A 19,710-nucleotide genomic window follows, 5' to 3' on the forward strand; every position below is an offset into this window, starting at 1 on the left:
GAGAATGGCGTAAACCCGGGAGGCGGAGCTTGCAGTGAGCTGAGATCTGGCCACTGCACTCCAATCCGGGCCACAGAGCGAGACTGCGCCTCAAAAAAAAAAAAAAAAAAAGTTCAAAGACAGCCAACTGACATTATATGTTGTACAGGCACACACGGCAAAGCTCTGAAGAAAAGCAACTGTATGATTAACACAGTGCAGCATGAGAGGGGGCTACAAAGGGCTTGTTAGGTAATTTTGGCTGGCAAGTAGGCACATGGATGTCAGTTTTATTACTGCTCCTCAACCCATATGTATACATTACATATACTGATGCATGTGACAGAGTTTTGCCAGTTTTGCGTGTTTCATTTTTTCATTTTTTATTTGTGTGTGTGTGTGTGTGTGTGTGTGTGGAGACAAGAGTCTTCTTCTGTCGCCCAGGCTGGAGTGCAGTGGCGCAATCTCGGCTCACTGCAACCTCTGCCTCCCAGGTTGAAGCGATTCTCCTGCCTCAGCCTCCTGAGTAGCTGGGACTACAGGCGCCCGCCACCATGCCTGGCTAATTTTTTGTATTTTTAGTAGAGACAGGGTTTCACCATATTTGCCAGGCTGGTCTGGAACTCCTGACCTTGTGATCCACCTGCCTCGAGATTACAGGTGTGAGCCACTGTGCCCAATCAGATTTTAATTTATTTTTAGAGCCATGCTCTCGCTCTCTTGCCCGGATGGCGTGCAGTGGCATGATGACGGCTCTCGGGCTCAAACAATCCTACTGCCTCAGCCTCCTGAGTAGCTGGGATTACAGGTGTGAGCCACTGTGCCTGGCCATATAAGCACATTTAAAATATTGAAACAGGCTGGGCACAGTGGCTCACCCCAGTAATCTCAGTTTGAGACCAGCCTGGCCTACGTGGTGAACCGTGTCTCTACTAAAATACCAAAGATAGCTGCGTGTGGTGGCACACACCTGTAGTCCCAACTACTCGGAAGGCTGAGGCAGGAGAATCACTTGAACCCAGGAGGTGGAGGTTGCAGTGAGCTGAGATTGTGCCACTGCACTCCAGCCTTGGCAACAGAGCAAGACTCCATCTCAAATAAATAAACAAACAAACCAACCAAGGCTGGTGACAGGCACGGTGGTTCACGCCTGTAATCCCAACACTTTGGGAGGTCGAGGTGGGCAGATCACCTGAGGTCAGGAGTTTGAGAACAGCCTGGTCAAGATGGTGAGACCGTGTCTCTACTAAAAATACAAAAAAAAAAAAAAAAAAATTAGCCAGCTGTGGTGGCGTGCACCTGTAGTCTCAGTTACTTGGGAGGCTGAGGCAGGAGAATTGCTTGAACCCGGGAGACAGAGGTTGCAGTGAGCCAAGATTGCACCACTGCACTCCAGCCTGGGCAGCACAGCAAGACTCCCTCTCAATTAAACAACAACAAAAAAGGCCGGGTGCAGTGGCTCATGCCTGTAATCCCAGCACTTTGGGAGGCTGAGGTGGGCGGATCACAGGTCAGGAGAGCAAGACCATCCTGGCTAACACAGTGAAACCCTGTCTTCACTAAAAATTCAAAAAATTAGCCGGGTGTGGTGGTGGGCGCCTGTAGTCCCAGCTGCTGGGAGGTTAAGGCAGGAGAATGGTGTGAACCCAGGAGATGGAGCTTGCAGTGAGCCAGGATCATGCCACTGCCCTCCAGCCTGGGTGAGAGAGCAAGACTCCGTCTCAAAATAAATAAATAAATAAAAATAATAAAATTAATAAAATAAAAACAAGGCCAGGCAGGCAGAGTGTCAAGCCTGTAGTCCCAGCTACTCAGAAGGCTGAGGCAGGGGGATCACTTGAGCCGGGAGGCAAAGGTCGCGGTAAGCCAAGATTGTGTCATCCAGTCTGGATGACAGAGTGAGACCCTGTCTCAAAAAAAAAAAAAAAAATTAAAGGCTAAAAGTAAAAAGATAGAAAAAAGTATTCAGACAACCATAAGTAAGCTAGAATGGCTTATTCTTTTTTTTTTTTTTTTTTTTTTTTGAGAAGGAGTCTCGCTCTGTCACCCAGGCTGGAGTGCAGTGGCCGGATCTCAGCTCACTGCAAGCTCCGCCTCCCGGGTTCACGCCATTCTCCTGCCTCAGCCTCCCGAGTAGCTGGGACTACAGGCGCCGCCACGTCGCCCGGCTAGTTTTTTGTATTTTTTTAGTAGAGACGGGGTTTCACCGTGTTAGCCAGGATGGTCTCGATCTCCTGACCTCGTGATCCGCCCATCTCGGCCTCCCAAAGTGCTGGGATTACAGGCTTGAGCCACCGCGCCCGGCCAGAATGGCTTATTCTTGAACCTGGGAGCGGGAGGTTGCAGTGAGCCAAGATCATGCCACTGCACTCCAGTCTGGGAGACAGAGCGAGATTCCACCTCAATAAAAAATAAATAAAAACAAGGTTGGGCATGGTGGCTCATGCCTGTAATCCGAGTACTTTGGGAGCCTGAGGGGGGGCAAATCACGAGGTCAGGAGTTCAAGACCAGCCTGGCTAACACGGTGAAACCCCGTCTCTACTAAAAATACAAAAATTAGCTGGGCATGGTGGTGGGTGCCTGTAATCCCAGCTACTCAGGAAGCTGAGGCAGGAGAATCATTTGAACCTGGGAGGCAGAAGTTGCAGAGAGCCAAGATCTCGCCACTGCACTCCAGCTTGGGCAACAGAGCGAGACTCCATCTCAAAAAAAAAATAGGCCGGGCGCGGTGGCTCAAGCCTGTAATCCCAGCACTTTGGGAGGCCGAGACGGGCGGATCACGAGGTCAGGAGTTCGAGACCATCCTGGCTAACACGGTGAAACCCCGTCTCTACTAAAAAATACAAAAAGCTAGCCGGGCGAGGTGGCGGGCGCCTGTAGTCCCAGCTACTCGGGAGGCTGAGGCAGGAGAATGGCATAAACCCGGGAGGCGGAGCTTGCAGTGAGCTGAGATCCGGCCACTGCACTCCAGCCCGGGCGACAGAGCGAGACTCCGTCTCAAAAAAAAAAAAAAAGATAAAATAAAGAAGATACAGAAGAATATAATTTGAGAGACCTTTGAAAAATATGGCAAGATTAAAACCATAGAAATTATGGAAGACAGGCAGAGTGGAAAAAAGGATTTGCTTTTGTAACTTTTGATAATCAAGATACAGTTGATAAAACTGTTCAGAAATATCACTTTTTTTTTTTTCTTTGAGACAGAGTCTCGGACTGTCGACCAGGCTGGAGTGCAGTGGTGCAATCTAGGTTTACTGCACCCTCTGCCTCCCAGGTTCAAGGATTCTCCTGCCTCAGCCTCCTGAGTAGCTGGGATTACAGGTGTGTACCACCACACCAGCTAATTTTTGCATTTTTAGTAGACATGGGGTTTCACTGTGTTGGTCAGGCTGGTCTCGAACTCCTGACCTCATGATCTGCCCACCTAGGCCTCCAAAGTGCTGGGATTACAGGCTTGAGCCACCGCGCCCGGCCAGAATGGCTTATTCTTGAACCTGGGAGCGGGAGGTTGCAGTGAGCCAAGATCATGCCACTGCACTCCAGTCTGGGAGACAGAGCGAGATTCCACCTCAATAAAAAATAAATAAAAACAAGGTTGGGCATGGTGGCTCATGCCTGTAATCCGAGTACTTTGGGAGCCTGAGGGGGGGCAAATCACGAGGTCAGGAGTTCAAGACCAGCCTGGCTAACACGGTGAAACCCCGTCTCTACTAAAAAATACAAAAATTAGCTGGGCATGGTGGTGGGTGCCTGTAATCCCAGCTACTCAGGAAGCTGAGGCAGGAGAATCATTTGAACCTGGGAGGCAGAAGTTGCAGAGAGCCAAGATCTCGCCACTGCACTCCAGCTTGGGCAACAGAGCGAGACTCCATCTCAAAAAAAAAATAGGCCGGGCGCGGTGGCTCAAGCCTGTAATCCCAGCACTTTGGGAGGCCGAGACGGGCGGATCACGAGGTCAGGAGTTCGAGACCATCCTGGCTAACACGGTGAAACCCCGTCTCTACTAAAAAATACAAAAAGCTAGCCGGGCGAGGTGGCGGGCGCCTGTAGTCCCAGCTACTCGGGAGGCTGAGGCAGGAGAATGGCATAAACCCGGGAGGCGGAGCTTGCAGTGAGCTGAGATCCGGCCACTGCACTCCAGCCCGGGCGACAGAGCGAGACTCCGTCTCAAAAAAAAAAAAAAAAGATAAAATAAAGAAGATACAGAAGAATATAATTTGAGAGACCTTTGAAAAATATGGCAAGATTAAAACCATAGAAATTATGGAAGACAGGCAGAGTGGAAAAAAGGATTTGCTTTTGTAACTTTTGATAATCAAGATACAGTTGATAAAACTGTTCAGAAATATCACTTTTTTTTTTTTCTTTGAGACAGAGTCTCGGACTGTCGACCAGGCTGGAGTGCAGTGGTGCAATCTAGGTTTACTGCACCCTCTGCCTCCCAGGTTCAAGGGATTCTCCTGCCTCAGCCTCCTGAGTAGCTGGGATTACAGGTGTGTACCACCACACCCAGCTAATTTTTGCATTTTTAGTAGACATGGGGTTTCACTGTGTTGGTCAGGCTGGTCTCGAACTCCTGACCTCATGATCTGCCCACCTAGGCCTCCCAAAGTGCTGGGATTACAGTGCCATGTTTTTTTTTTTTGTTTTTTGTTTTTTTTTTTGAGATGGAGTCTCGCTCTGTCGCCCGGGCTGGAGTGCAGTGGCCGGATCTCAGCTCTCTGCAAGCTCCGCCTCCCGGGTTCACGCCATTCTCCTGCCTCAGCCTCCCTAGTAGCTGGGACTACAGGCGCCCGCCACGGCGCCCGGCTAGTTTTTTGTATTTTTAGTAGAGACGGGGTTTCACCGTGTTAGCCAGGATGGTCTCAATCTCCTGACCTCGTGATCCGCCCGTCTCGGCCTCCCAAAGTGCTGGGATTACAGGCGTGAGCCACCGCGCCCGGCCAAAAATTAAGGAATTTTTAACTTTTCAAATTAAGAAAAAGAGAACATGACGACCAAATTGGCTTTTTCCCAGGAATGCAGAGTTGACGTAAAAACTGAACATCACAGCCGGGCACGGTGGCTCACGCCTGTAATCCCAGCACTTTGGGAGGCCGAGGCAGGTGGATCACGAGGTCAGGAGTTTGAGACCAGCCTGGCCAAGATAGTGAAACCCCATCTCTACTAAAAATAAAAAAATTAGCCGGGCATGGTGGCAGACACCTGTAATCACAGCTACTGGGGAGGCTGAGGCAGGAGAATCGCTTGAACCCGGGAGGCAGAGGTTGCAGGGAGCCGTGATTGCGCCACTGCACTCCAGCCTGGGTGACAGAGCAAGGCTCCATCTCAACAAAAAAAAAAGAAAAAAAAAACCCACAAAAAACAAAAACCGAACATCACTTGCTTAACAATAAGGATAAATGTAAAATTAAAATTTATTTACAAAATAAGAACTGAACATTGGCCAGGGACAATGGCTAATGACCGTAATCTAAGAACTTTGGGAGGCTGAGGTGGGAGAATCACTTAAGGCCAGCCAGGAATTTGAGACGAGCCTGGGTAACATGGTGAGAGTCTGTCTTTACAAAAAATATAAAAATTAGTCAGGCATGGTGGTGCATGCCTGTGGTCCCAGCTACTCCAGAGGCTGAGGCAGGAGAATTGTTCAAGCCTGTGACATTGAGGCTGCAGTGAGCCATGACTGTGCCACTACACTCCAGCCTAGCCAACAGAGCAAGACCCTGGCTCAATCAATCAATAACTAAACATTGGCCGGTGCGGTGGCTCACACCTGTAATCCCAGCACTTTGGGAGGCCGAGGCAGGCAGATCACCTGAGGCCAGGAGTTCAAGACCAGTCTGGCCAACATGGTGAAACCCCATCTGTACAAAAATAGAAAAATTAGCCGGGCATAATGGTGGGCACCTGTAATCTCAGGTACTCCAGAGGCGGAGGCAGGAGCATTGTTTGAACCCAGGAGGCAGAGGTTGCAGTGAGCCAAGATCGGGCCACGGCACTCCAGCCTGGGTGACACAGTGACATTACATCTCAAAAAAAAAAAAAAAAAATCTATAACATACTTCATGGGATTATTTTCCATCTAAGATTGGGAACGAAGCAACAATGTTCTTACCACGTCTACTCAGTGTTGCACCAAAGGCCCTAACAAGTGCAGTAAGACAAGAAAAAGAAATGTAAAGTATATGGATTGGAAAATAAAATACAGCTACGTTTACTTACAGATAACACAATCATATACAGATAATCCTAAGGAATCTGCCAAAAAGCTACTACAACTGAAAGTAGATTTAGCAAGGTGGCCCAGAGTCAATATGCTTTGAGAAGTGCAGTGACCCCAGCAGGGTCTCTGCTTCCTTTTCTTTGTTATCTTTGCCTGACTGAGAGCTCTTTGACCTTTGTACCTTTAATTTTTTTTTCTTTTTCTTTTTTAGAGACAGTTTCACTATGTTGCTCAGGCAGGCTTCAAACTCCTGGGCTCGAGTGATCCTGTTGCCTCAGCCTCCCAAGTAGCTGGGCCTCTAGGTGTGCACCACCACGCCCGGCCTGTATTCTGTACCTTTGAGAAGAGTCTCTTCTTGAACTGTGCTGTAACCCTGAAAAAATTCTGTGGTTGGGAATGGGCTAAATATTTGAAAATAGGCCCAGAAGGCCAACCAACCCAGCTGAACTAGTGACCAAGACCTTATATCTTTTGCATGGTTCTTGAACCACCCCACCCCAGCCACTGTCACCAGTTACTAGAATCAGAAAGGGTGGCTACACTTGGGATCTGGTCTCAGGGATAAAGAGGTCAGGGGTCATCCATCCCTGATTGCTTCCTCTCTCTCAGCCTTACATCCAGCCCAACAGAAAGCCCTATTGGGTGTGGTCAGAACACACAATAAGAACAGCTAAGAACCGACCACTTCTCACCTGGACAGAGCCTGCTGCAGCTTCCTGCGTGGCTTCCTCTCTTCGCAGCAGGCAGGAGTCAGGTCGTCTCACTCCCCTGCTCAGAATCCTCCCTGTCACACTTCAAGTCAATCCCAAGTCCTCTCCCTGGAAAGGCTCTGTGTGACCTGACTCCCAACTCCCCACTCCCCTCGTCCTGTCTCCTGTGGCCGCCTGCTGAGGACGCACGCGCCTCCCTGAGGCCTGTGCTCACACTCACACCCTGGCACTCCGTGTCCTCTGAACACTGCTTTATTTCCTCTTGGCACTTACCACTCTCACATTCTTTTCTTATTTGTTTATTGTCCACCTTGCCAACTAGATTGTGGGCAGGAATCTTGCTTTTCATACTGCAGAATCTCTGGTTTTCTGAACAGTGCCTGGCACAGAGTCAGCACACAGTATCTGTTTGTTGAATGAATGACTGATTCTCTGTGATAAACACTCGGATGGAGCCACGATGACAAGCAGTTTTAAAGGAGAGCGCATCACCATTTGCACTCCTACTGTCTGTGAGCACAGATGGTGCTGGGAATGATTATTGAAGGCCTATCATTGCACGATTTGCAGCAAACACATATTGAGCATTTACTAAGCCCTACCCTGCCCTGGGGACAGAAGGCCCACCCAGAGCCAGCCCTCAGCTGAAGACGGAGTGCTGTGGGGCACACAGGTCCAGGTGACTGATGGGGGAGCAGGTCACTAGGGGTAATGGGGAGGTGACTTTGGTTCTGTCTTTGGAACTGATGCTACAAACGGCCTGAATCTTCCTGTTTGGGGGGCAGTCTCCCCCAGCTCTTCATCCTCTCTCCCCCTCTCAACGTGCATAGGTGTGCGCACCTGCTCATTCATTTATTCAGTAAACATCTGCTGAGCACCCACTACATGCTGGACACTCTGCTCTGGGCCCAGACACAGGTATGAAATCATCACACTCGGGGGAAATAAGTGCTGTCTTGTCAGCACATCCACAGCTAGGATTTTCCGTAATGGTCCTCATTTCAAGTATGTAGTTTCTGTATTCTCATCAGACTATGTCCCCAGATTTTTTTTTTTTTGAAACGGAGTTTTGCTCTTGTTCCTCAGGCTGGAGTGCAATTGCACAATCTCAGCTCACTGCACCCTCCACCTCCTGCGTTCAAGCAATTCTCCTGCCTCAGCCACCTGAGTAGCTGGGATTATAGGCACCTGCCACCATGCCTGACTAATTTTTTTGTATTGTTAATAGAGACGGGGTTTCACCATGTTAGCCAGGCTGGCCTCGAACTCCTGACCTCAGGTGATCCACCCACCTTGGCCTCTCAAAGTGTTGGGATTACAGGCGTGAGCCACCGTGCCCAGCCATGATTTTGTTTCAGGAAATAAATTTAGCCAGCTGTGGTGGCTCACACCTGTAATCCCAGCACTTGGGAAGTCTGAGGTGGGAAGATCGCTTGAGCCCAAGAGTTCAAGACCAGCCTGGCAACACAGTGAGATCCTGTCTCTACAAAAATTTTAAAGTTAGGCATGGTGGTGCACCCCCTGTAGTTTCAGCTACTCAAGAAGCTGAGGTGGGAGGATCACTTGAGCCCAGAAGTTCAAGACTGCAGTGAACCATGATTGTGCCACTGTACTCCAACGTAGGCAATAGAGTGAGATCCTGTCTCCAAAAAAAAAAAAAAAAAAAAAAAAGCTGGGTGTGGTGGCTCATGCCAGTAATCCCAGCACTTGGGAGGCCAAGGTGGCTGATCTCCTGAGGTCAGGAGTTTGAGACCAGCCTGGGCAACATCGCAGAATGCTGTTTCTATTCAAAATACAAAAATTGCCTGGGCCAGGCACGGTGGCTCATACCTGTAATCTTAGCACTTTGGGAAGCCAGGGTGGGTGGATCACTTGAGGTCAGGAGTTCAAGACCAGCCAGAGCAACATAGCAAAACTCCGTCTTAAAAAAAAAAATACAGGCCGGGCGCGGTGGCTCATACCTGTAATCCCAGCACTTTGGGAGGCCGAGGCGGGCAGATCACGAGGTCAGGAAATTGAGATCATCCTGGCTAACACGGTGAAACCCCATCTCTACTAAAAATACAAAAAATTATCCAGGCGTGGTGGCGGGCACCTGTAGTCCCAGCTACTAGGGAGGCTGAGGCAGGAGAATGGTGTGAACCCGGGAGGCGGAGCTTGCAGTGAGCTGAGATTGTGCCACTGCACTCCAGCCTGGGTGACAGAGGTTCCGTCTCAAAAAAAAAAAATTACAGCTGGGCACAGTGGCTCATGCCTGTAATCCCAGCACTTTGCGATGCCAAGGCGGGCAGATCACAAGGTCAAGAGATCAAGACCATCCTGGCCAACATGGTGAAACCCTGTCTCTACTAAAAATACAATAATTAGCTGGGTGTGGTAGCATGCACCTGTAATCCTAGCTACTCGGGAGGCTGAGGCAGGAGAATTGCTTGAACCCGGGAGGTGTAGGTTGCAGTGAGCCGAGATTGTGCCACTGCACTCCAGCCAGATGACAGAACAAGACTCTGTCTCAAAAAAACCCACAAAAAGTAGCCAGGCATGGTAGCATATATACCTGTAGTCCCAGCTACTCAGGAGGCTGAGGTGGGAGAATCGCTTGAGCCTGGGAGGCGGAGGTTGCAGTGAGCCAAGATAGTGCCACCGCACTCCAGCTTGGGTGACCCTGTCTTTAAAAAAAAGAGAGAGAAAGAAAAGAAAATAAATAAACCTATTATAGCTACAGAAGAGGTCTTTTCAAGATGCTATGGGAGTTGAGAACAAAGATTGACATAGTCTGGACAGGCGATAATCTGGGCAGGTGATGGTCTGGGAAGGCGATGGTCTGGGAAGGCAATGGTCGGGGTAGACGATGGTCTGGGCAGGCGATGGTCTGGGAAGGCGATGGTCTGGGTAGGCGATGGTCTGAGACGGCGATGGTCTGGGAAGGTCCCATTGGAGCGAATGGCGAAGGATGAGTGTGAGTTTGCCGTGAGGAGAAGCAGAGGGCAGGCTTTCCAGATGGAGGGAGGGGTATGTGTAAGGATGCAGTGGTAGAAAGAACAAGGTATGTTTACAGAGTGGCTGGTGGGCAGAGGGTCCAGAGGGAACAGTGGAAGCTGTGGCTGGATGCGGGGCCTAGAGGAGGACCCACCAGAAAGAAAGGCAAAGTATAAGTTTCTGATTTCAGAAAGCTCCGGCAGACGTAGGCAACATCACCTCTGGGACCTCTGGGGTCAGGTATTCCAGTGACGATGCTGGGAGGGGCTATGAGAGATCAGATCAGGAGCTGCGTGTGGGAAGTGGGCCTAGCAGGACCCTCCTGAACCTTCTCTGCTGAAGCCTCTGAGAAGCTTTGGGGATGCTGAATCTTGCACCCTCCACTGTCTGCACCCTGAGGACAAAAGCCATGACTTAGCGGGGACTGACTCAGAGGAGATGCTCAGTAAGTTTTCCCAACTGAAAGTGGACAGAGGTGAGCCCCACGGGGGCAGGAACGACGTCTTGCTCATCAATCTTCCTCACAGTGCCTGACGCAGAACAGATATACAGCAGGACAGCCAGGTGGGGCTGCTGCTGGGGCCTGTCCCCAACCCTGTGCTGACCTCTGCACAATCCTGTGACTTCCACGAAGTCTTCCAGGCACCCTTCACTGACCAAGATTTGGGGCCTGACTAGAGCCTGGCCATGGCTGTCCCGAGGCCTGTCATGTAGCCAGGTATACCAGAAGGACTGGGGAAGATGGGGTCTTCCTGCTCTGGACTCTGAGTAGTGTTCCTGGTAGCTCAGGGCCCCAGGCCTTCCTCCTTGGTCCACACACAGGCTTGAAGCCCCTGTGGAATCAGTGCCTTTGGGCCAATGAAAAGCTGATCCTGGCATCGCTCACTCATTCGGTCAGTGGCTAATTCCCATTATATAAGACAAGAGCATACTGTAAAATACATTATCTCTTATTACTTCATTCTGGGTTCCCTAGATTGGAACTCTGTTTTCAAACTCAAGAGAACAGTAGAACCATCCAGAGAGCTTGTCCAAGAAGCAGATTTCTGACCTCTGCCCCCAAAAGTCTGATTCAGTTAGGTCTGCAGTGGGGCCCACGAGTCGACAGTGTCGACAAGTTTCCCTGATGATTTCTGTACACTCAAGTCTGAGAACCACTGTTCTCTGAGGTCACTTGGGCCCCTAGAGTCACTGCGGTGTCAAACCACAGTATAGAAGTTTACACTGTGACCCAGGACACACCTTATAAAAAATCTGAAACAAAAGTTTTATGACGCAGTATTTACCCCAACCATGGTCATGTTCTCTGCTCAATTTCCCTACAAACACGCACTGGTCCAGACCCACTAAATTAGTGGGTTCTGACCCTGGCTACCCATCAGAATCACCTGGGCAGCTTTTACAGTGTGCAGGCCACAGCCCTGATCAGTGAGTCAGAAACCCTGGAGGCGGGGTACAGGCATCAGTAGTTGATTTATTGAGTTTATTTATTTATGTATTTATTTTTTAGAGACAGGGTCTTGGTCTGTCACCCAGGGTGGAGTCCAGTGGTGTGATCATAGCTCACTGCAGCATCGACCTCTTGGGCTTAAGTAATTGTCCTGCCTCAGCTTCCCAAGTAGCTGAGACAACAGGCACATGCCGCCACACCCGGCTAACTTAAAAAAATTTTTTTTTTTTTTTAAGAGATGGGGGTCTCCCTTTGTTGCCCAGGCTGGTTTTGAACTCCTGGGCTCAAGTGATCCTCCTGCCTTGGCCTCACAACATGCTGGGATTACAGGTGTGAGACACTGCACATGGCCCCGAAACTGATTCTTGTCCCACAAATTGACCATGACCTGCAGGAAAACTTTACCTTTCCTGAAAAATTGGCAAATCCTTTTTTTCTTTCCCTGTTCACGTTTTTCATCTTCCTCTTTGATAAGAAGAGCTGCATATTGATCCATCCCCTTTTGGAGTTGACTATGGGGACCTGGATAATTAGTCCCAGTAATTATGTGGATTTTTTTTTTTTTGGAGACACAGTCTCACTCTGTCACCCAGGCTAGAGTGCAGTGGTGCCATCTCGGCTCACTGCAACCTCCACCTCCCAGGTTCAAGCAATTCTCCAGCCTCAGCCTCCTGAGTAGCTGGGATTACAGGCACTCGCCATCACGCCCGGCTAATTTTTTTGTATTTTTAGTAGAGATGAGGTTTCGCCATGTTGGCCAGGCTGGTCTCAAACTCCTGACCTCAGGTGATCCACCCACCTTGGCCTCCCAAAGTGCTGGGATTGCAGGCGTGAGCCACCGTGCCCGGCCTTATGTGGATCTTATGGGTCTTTAAAGATCTTCCTGGATCCAGCCGGGCACGGCAGGCTGCTCACGCCTGCAATCCCAGCACTTTGGGAGGCCAAGGTGGGCGGATCATCTGAGGTCAGGGGTTTGAGACCAGCCTGGCCAATATGGCAAAACCCCATTTCTACTAAAAATACAAAAAAAAAAATAGCCCGATATGGTGCCTCATGCCTATAATCCCAGCACTTTGGGAGGCTGAGGCGGGTCAGTCACCTGAGGTCAGGAGTTTGAGACCAGCCTGAGCAACATGATAAAACCCTGTCTCTACTAAAAACACAAAAATTAGTTGGGCATGGTGGCACGTGCCTGTCATCCCAGCTACTCAGGAGGTTGAGGCAGGAGACTCACTTGAACCCAAAATGTAGAGGTTGCAGTGAGCCGAGATCGTGCCACTGCACTTCAGCCTGGGCAACAGAGTAAGACTCTGTCTCAAAAAAATAATAATTACCCCAGTGTGGTAGCACACGCCTGTAATCCCAGCTACCAGGGAGGCTGAGGCATGAGAATCACTTGAACCCAGGAGGCGGAGGCTGCACTGAGCCAAAAGGTGCCACTTCACTCCAGCCTGGTGACTCTGTCTCAAAAAAAAAAAAAAAAAAAAAAATTCATGGATCCATACGGCTTTCTCCTCTATCACTCACACGGTTTTGTCTTTGCGTCTGTGCCTTCTTAGGTAAGGGGCAGAGTGGCCATAAAGGCCGGCCACTATATTCTTGGGGCTGAACCAGGCCAGAGAATGGGCCAGGGGTGGGGCAGCTGAGCACTGAGCACTTCCTGTGGCTTCTCAAGCTCCGGGGGACAGTCTGCAGTGGGGCCCTGCTCCACTCCGCACCGCTGCTGTGGTTTCCTGTTTGCAGCTGCTGTGCTGGGCTGGCCTCCCCAGCCCCTCTACCAGCATATGGATGTATGTGAGGTGGGGGTGCTGATGCTACCTAGAAAATAGCAGGAGGGGCCTCGGAGAGGTCAACCCAGGAGCGCCCAAGGGCAAGGGAGGAGACGCAAAGAAGCTGGAGAGGGTCCTGGGGGGGAGACTGAGGCAGAGAACAAAGGGTCCCGACAGACTCTCACAGTTGGTTCCTATCAAGGTGGGCACCAGGAGGTCTGTCCGCTCCTGATACCTCCTTTCCTGGTCTGTCACTGTGCTTGCAGTGCCAACATTACTGCCCCATGTGGGCCTTTCTTGGGGGCCTGGAGTGACAGGAGCTGTGGCTGAGTTTGAATCCTGGCTCTGCACTTACTAGCTGTGTTTCCCCAGGCAAACTATTTCTCTTCTCTAAGCCTCAGTTCTTCCATCTGTAAAATGAAGACAATGGGAGTACAATCCCCACATATTGTTTTAAGTCACTTAAAGGGTTTAACACAAATGTGGGTGCTGCTGCTCCTTCAACGTCCCTCCTTGCCTCTACCTTAAGGGACTCGGGCAGCAGCTCAGAGGGAGGCAGGGTCATCAAAGAGACTATCAATCAACTTTGTGTTTTCATTGCAAAAGGCCCTGCACCTGGGGTGGGAGACATCCCACATGAATGTGTGATGTGGCACGTCCCTACCCCTCTGTGGGCCTGTTTTTCAGTCTGTACAGTGGGGAGAGGAGGATCCATGAGGTGACTTCTAGTGGGTTTCTAGCTCTGACTGGCTACTGACCCAAGCGATCCTGTCACTGTTTTAACGTTTTGCCAAGAGATCAGAATCATGTTGTGTCTTGGGGAGGGAGGAATCCCGCTAGTCAGCGCAGGGAAATTCTGTGACTATAAAATCCTAGTTGCCAATATATTGGCTGAGCCTAGATACCTATTGCGGGCCATTCACATTCAGTTTTATTTTTTGAAGATGGAGTCTGGTTCTGTTGCCCAGGCTGGAGTGCAGTGATGCAATCATGGCTCACTGCATCCTGGAACTCCTGGGCTCAAGCGATCCTCCCGCCTCAGCCTCCCAAGTAGCTCAGACTACAGGGAGGCACCACCATGCCTCACTACATTTTAAATTTTTTTGTAGAGAAGTTGTCTCATTATGTTGGCTAGGCTGGTCTCAAATTCCTGAGCACAAGTGATTCTCCCACCTCAGCTTCCCAAAGTGCCGGGATTACAAGTGTGAGCCACAGTGCCCCGCCTGTATTCATTTTTAGAAATGCAGATTTTTGCTCTATTGCTGATAGGCTCTCATGGTAGCAACATGGCAGACAACGGCCAGACTGCTCCACACCAAGGCTAGGAACTCTAGCCCTTCACATCTGGCCTTCTGCCTGCCCCGCCCTCAAGTCATATCACACTTGGCTCTTGGCATTGGAGGGGCAAGCCCTGGCATCACTGTGAATCTCAAATAGAGATTCTGTGCCATGGAACACTGGCTTCCAGTGACCTAGGAGCTCTCAGAGCAGGGACCATGTCCACCTCCCTCAGCAGAGATGCCTAAGGCCTGACATATACAGTAGGTCTTGTCCTTCCCTGAAGGCTCCCCACATCATAGGTGCTGGAGAAGCATTTGCTGAATGAACGAACATACAGTGAATATTACAGGTGCTGCATGATGAAACGCTCCTGCGTTCAGAAACACTTGGGAAATGCCCAGTTAGGCAAGCGCGACGCCTTAAGAAGTCTTGTCTTAACACGAATTATGAACCTCTCAGAGAAGGATGATTTTCGGTATCCCCTAAACTGACCCCCCATCTCCTCTATTTCTAAGCAGGTGGCCCACAGAACACACTCAGAGAGTCCCTGTAATGAATCCTCTCGTCTCCCCCAAAGCACATGCCCAGCACTGTGTCTCTGCTGAGGAGCAGCCCCAGTGCCTTGGGAGAAAACCCAAGCTTCTCAGCCCGCCATCCAAGGCCTCTATGCTGGAGCCTTGCTCACGTCTAACCTCCTATCATCCTGAGGTGCAGCCCCCTGGCCCACCCCAGCACCAATGTGTCTTGTTGCCTGGGATCCTGTGGGAACATCCTTCAAGTTTCCACTCATGGCCCACTCCTCCATGAAGCCTCCCTTGATTGCTTGAAAGTTAGCTGCCTCTCCTCTGCTTTCATGGCCTGTCTCCATCTCCGCAAGCCTGGGCCCCACATGGCTCATATGGGCAGGACATGGAGCTGGGGCTCAGGAAATCTTAGTTGACTGAGGAGTCAGGCAAAGCCTATTTTCTGGGCCGCACCTGCAGTCATATATCTGTGGGCTCCTTTCTTTCTTTCTTTTTTTTTTTTGAGACACAGTCTCGCTCTGTTGCCCAGGCTGGAGTGCAGTGGCCAGTTCTCCACTCACTGCAAGCTCCGCCTCCCGGGTTTATGCCATTCTCCTGCCTCAGCCTCCCGAGTAGTGGGACTACAGGCGCCCGCCACCACTGCCGGCTAATTTTTTGTATTTTTGGTAGAGACGGGGTTTCACCGTGTTGGCCAGGATGGTCTCGATCTCCTGACCTCGCGATCCGCCCGCCTCAGCCTCCCAAACTGCTGGGATTACAGGCTTGAGCCACCGCGCCCAGCCAGGGCTCCTTTCTTTCTTTTTTTTTTTTTGAGACAGAGTCTCGCTCTGTCACCCAGGCTGGAGTGCAGTGGCCGGATCTCAGCTCACTGCAAGCTCTGCCTCCCGGGTTCACGCCATTCTCCTGCCTCAGCCTCCCCAGCAGCTGGGACTACAGGCGCCCGCCACCTCGCCCAGCTAGTTTTTTGTATTTTTTAGTAGAGATGGGGTTTCACCGTGTTAGCCAGGATGGTCTCGATCTCCTGACCTCGTGATCCGCCCGTCTCGGCCTCCCAAAGTGCTGGGATTACAGGCTCGAGCCACCGCGCCCGGCCTCAGGGCTCCTTTCTGAGACCTCCACGCAGGGAGGGCCTGGGCTGGCGCTGAGCTTACCCACCTCTCCTGGTCTGGCTCTCCCGGATGAGGAAGGCCCCTCCAGGGTTCCCAGGTAACAACAGCAGTTCCTCAGCTTTCTCCCTGCTTAGGCCCTCATACAGCCACCTGGAGGAGTGAGAAAGAGGGACAAGGGACAGGGTCAGCCTGGAGGAAGAGGGAAGCCAGGATTTTACCACCGCCTCTGAGTGACCCTCACAAGGCCCTCCCTCTCTGGGCCTCAAAGTTCTACCTGTTCCACAAAGAGCTGGGCTCAGGGTCTCAGAGGCCCACACCATCTTTGTCCTCCTAGTCCTGGCTCCAGGGCCCTGGCAGGACAAACTCATGGGGACAGCCTCAGCTTTCTCTGCCTGGAGACCTCATTCCCAAGTAACCTGGGCTGGTCCCAGCCTCTCTGCTATCCCTGCTCAGTGCCCCCAGCACCCTGATTCTATCCACTCACCTTTCTAAGCCCCACCTTTCCAAGAGCTGCCCCTCTGATTTTTTTTTTTTTTTTTTTTTTTTGAGGAGGAGTCTCGCTCTGTCGCCCGGACTGGAGTGCAGTGGCCAGATCTCAGCTCACTGCAAGCTCCGCCTCCCGGGTTTACGCCATTCTCCTGCCTCAGCCTCCCGAGTAGCTGGGACTACAGGCGCCCGCCACCTCGCCCGGCTAGTTTTTTTTTGTATTTTTAGTAGAGACGGGGTTTCACCGTGTTAGCCAGGATGGTCTCGATCTCCTGACCTCGTGATCCGCCCGTCTCGGCCTCCCAAAGTGCTGGGATTACAGGCTTGAGCCACCGCGCCCGGCCGATTTTTTCTTTTTTTAATTGAGACAGGCTCCTGCTGTGTGGCCTAGACTGGAGTGCAGTGGTGCAATCATGGTTCACCACAGCCTTGACCTTCCAGGCTCGGGCGATCCTCCCACCTCAGCCTCCCTAGTAGCTGGGACCACAGGTGCGCACCACTGTGCCAGGCCCTCACAGGGCGTGCTCCCATCTCCTATTTGGACTTTTCAGCGTTTTCCACCATGAGATCCTGGCAACCTCCAAAGCCCAGAGCTCCACACCTCCTCTATGGGCCTTCCCAGGCCCCTCCCCTGGTTCCCACGTCTCACAGGCCAACCTGTGCTAGGATGAGCTGTCTGCCCCTCTTGAGGGCAGGGCCTCAGTTCAATTCTCCTCTATCCTCAGCTTTGCTCAGCACAGAGCCGCGCTTAAAGGGGAGCTCTTGTGGGAAGAGAAAGCAGGAAGCTCCGCAAGGCGGGCCTGGGGTGGGAACTCACCCATGGGAGACTTTGGCCACATGGACGCTGGGGATGTTGTACTCTCTGCCTGAGACTTCAGACAGCACCGTCCACCAGTCTCCATCCCTGGAGAGAGAAAAGAGTTGGGGTACCTTTTTCAGATGAGCCAAGGCCCCAAGAACTGCACATTCAGGGTTGGCAAGGAGCCTCTCAGGCTGGGTCCTGCAGCCACCTGTCCTGCCTGTTTCCCAGGCTTCCCTGCACTAGCCTGTCCAGGTAGCTCCTGAGTCAGGGCTGGGGCCAGTGGTAAATGGCACGACTCCAGGCTCCCTGCTACAGGGCACTGCCCACCCACGCTTCTCCCTGTGGGGGTGTCCAGCCGCCTGAAATTCCACCACAGGGTTTCTGTGAGCACTTGAGCAAAGGCTCGTGCTTTTCTACCTGGGGAAGGGCCCCTTCTCCCGGGACAGCATCTCTATTCCTTCCTTCCTTCATTTATTTTTATTTTTTGAGACAGAGTTTTGCTCTTGTCGCCCAGGCTGGAGTACAGTGGTGTGATCTCAGCTCACTGCGACCTCCGCCTCCCAGGTTCAAGCGATTCTCATGCCTCAGCCTCCCGAGTAGTTGGGATTACAGGCGCCCGCCACCAAACCTGGCTAATTTCTGTATTTTTAGTAGAGACAGGGTTTCACCATGTTGGCCAGGCTGGTCTCAAACTCCTGACCTCAGGTGATCTGCCTACCTCGGCCTCCCAAAGTGCTGGGATTACAGGTGTGAGCTACCACACTTGGCCCATTCATTTATTTTTAAAGAGAGAGTCTTGCTGTCACCCAAGCTGAAGTGCACTGGCTTGATCATAGCTCACTGCAGTCTTGAACTCCCGAGTTCAAGCGATTCTCCCACCTAAGCCTTCCAGACAGCTGGGACTACAGGCACACACCACCATGCCTGGCTCTATTAGTGACACCTGGGACTACAGGCATGCACCGCCATGCCTAGCTCTATTAGTGACAGCTGGGACTACAGGCATGCACCACTATGCCTGGCTCAATTAGTGCATATTCAGGTACCCAGTGCCCATGGACTTACTCAGAGATGATGGTCAATGGCTCCCCGAGTCTCAGTGACAGCTCGGCTGGGCAACCTGCTGGGAAACTGCCCAGGGCCACGGCTGTGGCCTTGCTTCTCTCTAGATGGAGGGACAGAAATGGTCACTCACTTAGCTAGCCCTGCTCCATGCGTGAGGTCTAGTGGAGTCTGGCCTGGGTCTGGCTCCCAGCATCAGCCCTCCACAAGCACCCTGACGGAGTTCCATCCACTTCCTAAGAGGGCCACCCTGGAATCAAGCTTTTCCAGCAGAGCTTTGCAGGGCCCTGACAGTGCCCAGACAGAGAGAAAGAAAGAAAAAAATTAGCAATTGGGTTGTGCTCCATCAGCACCGCACATAGTCTGAGCGATAGGGCAAGATCCTATCTCTAAAAATTAGGCTCGATGCAGCCTTGACCTCCTGGGTGCAAATCCTCCAGCCTTAGCCTCCTGAGTGGCTGGGACTACAGGTGTGCACCACTACACCCGGCTAATTTAAAACAATTGTTTAGTAGAGATGAGGTCTCGCTCTGTTGCCCAGGACATGATGGCCATGAGGCTCAGGATGTGGTGACCATAAGGCCCAATTTCAAGGTTGGGCCTCAGGCGGCAAGGGCACCCTCAGCACAGGACCCATGCCCTCACCCACCCCAGAGGGCAGCCTGCTCAGGCCAGCCAGACTCCGTATGACTGCCGAGCCTTGTAGCCTGAAAATCCAGCTTTCAGCAGCTGCTGAAGGCCACCTCACTGTACCCTAGTGTCCCTCCCTTCTTCCCCGACGTCCTTTCTCTGTAAGGATTCCTGAGACACTTGTAGCACATGAACGCATTAAGTATGAGAAGCAGCCAGGGTCAGCAAGAAGGGTCCATCTGCATCCTAGACGCCCTGTAGGAAGCAAGGTCTTAGAGGACTCTGGTCCTGTAAGATGGAGCTGGGACCCCAGGAAGTGGGGCAGGGGATGCAAATGAGCAGACAAGGATGTGGGGGTTGGGTGGGGGCACCATGTGGGCTGAAGGGCCTGTGCTCCAGGTGGGCATGGGAAGAGTGAGGCTGAATGTGGAAATGGACTAGTTCCTCCACATCCTCCCAGATACATGTGGAGACCCCTGCAGTGAACCCAGCCTGGAGAGCTCCCCAGGGGTCTCTCCTCTGAGGTCTTTGCAGCATAAGGCCTGGCCATTCCACAGTGCAGGGAAATGTCTGATGCTTGGACAAATGATGCACATCTTATGACAGGTGCTCTCTGATGAGAATGGGAAAATGTGGCCTGAGAGGGCCCCTTCCCCTCCTGGAAGCCCTGGCCTTGCACCCCTGGGGGCAGCCACCTAGCTGCATACA

General features: G+C 51.6%; 1 protein-coding gene across 1 annotated transcript in view; it reads right to left on the reverse strand.

The window, feature by feature from the left end:
• Positions 1-19,710, reverse strand: part of SLA2 (Src like adaptor 2) — a 35,862-nt gene that overhangs the window by 3,999 nt on the left and 12,153 nt on the right. Inside the window, exons 3-5 of the mRNA XM_033186327.1 lie at positions 18,376-18,475; positions 17,326-17,412; positions 16,069-16,172 (exon numbers count right to left, since the gene is read on the reverse strand). Of these exons, the coding sequence (XP_033042218.1) occupies positions 16,069-16,172; positions 17,326-17,412; positions 18,376-18,475 (291 nt within the window). The remainder of the gene's footprint in view (positions 1-16,068; positions 16,173-17,325; positions 17,413-18,375; positions 18,476-19,710) is intronic.

This window comes from Trachypithecus francoisi, unplaced genomic scaffold (genome assembly GCF_009764315.1).
Source record: "Trachypithecus francoisi isolate TF-2019V2 unplaced genomic scaffold, Tfra_2.0 Lachesis_group21, whole genome shotgun sequence".
Classification (NCBI taxonomy): domain Eukaryota; kingdom Metazoa; phylum Chordata; class Mammalia; order Primates; family Cercopithecidae; genus Trachypithecus; species Trachypithecus francoisi.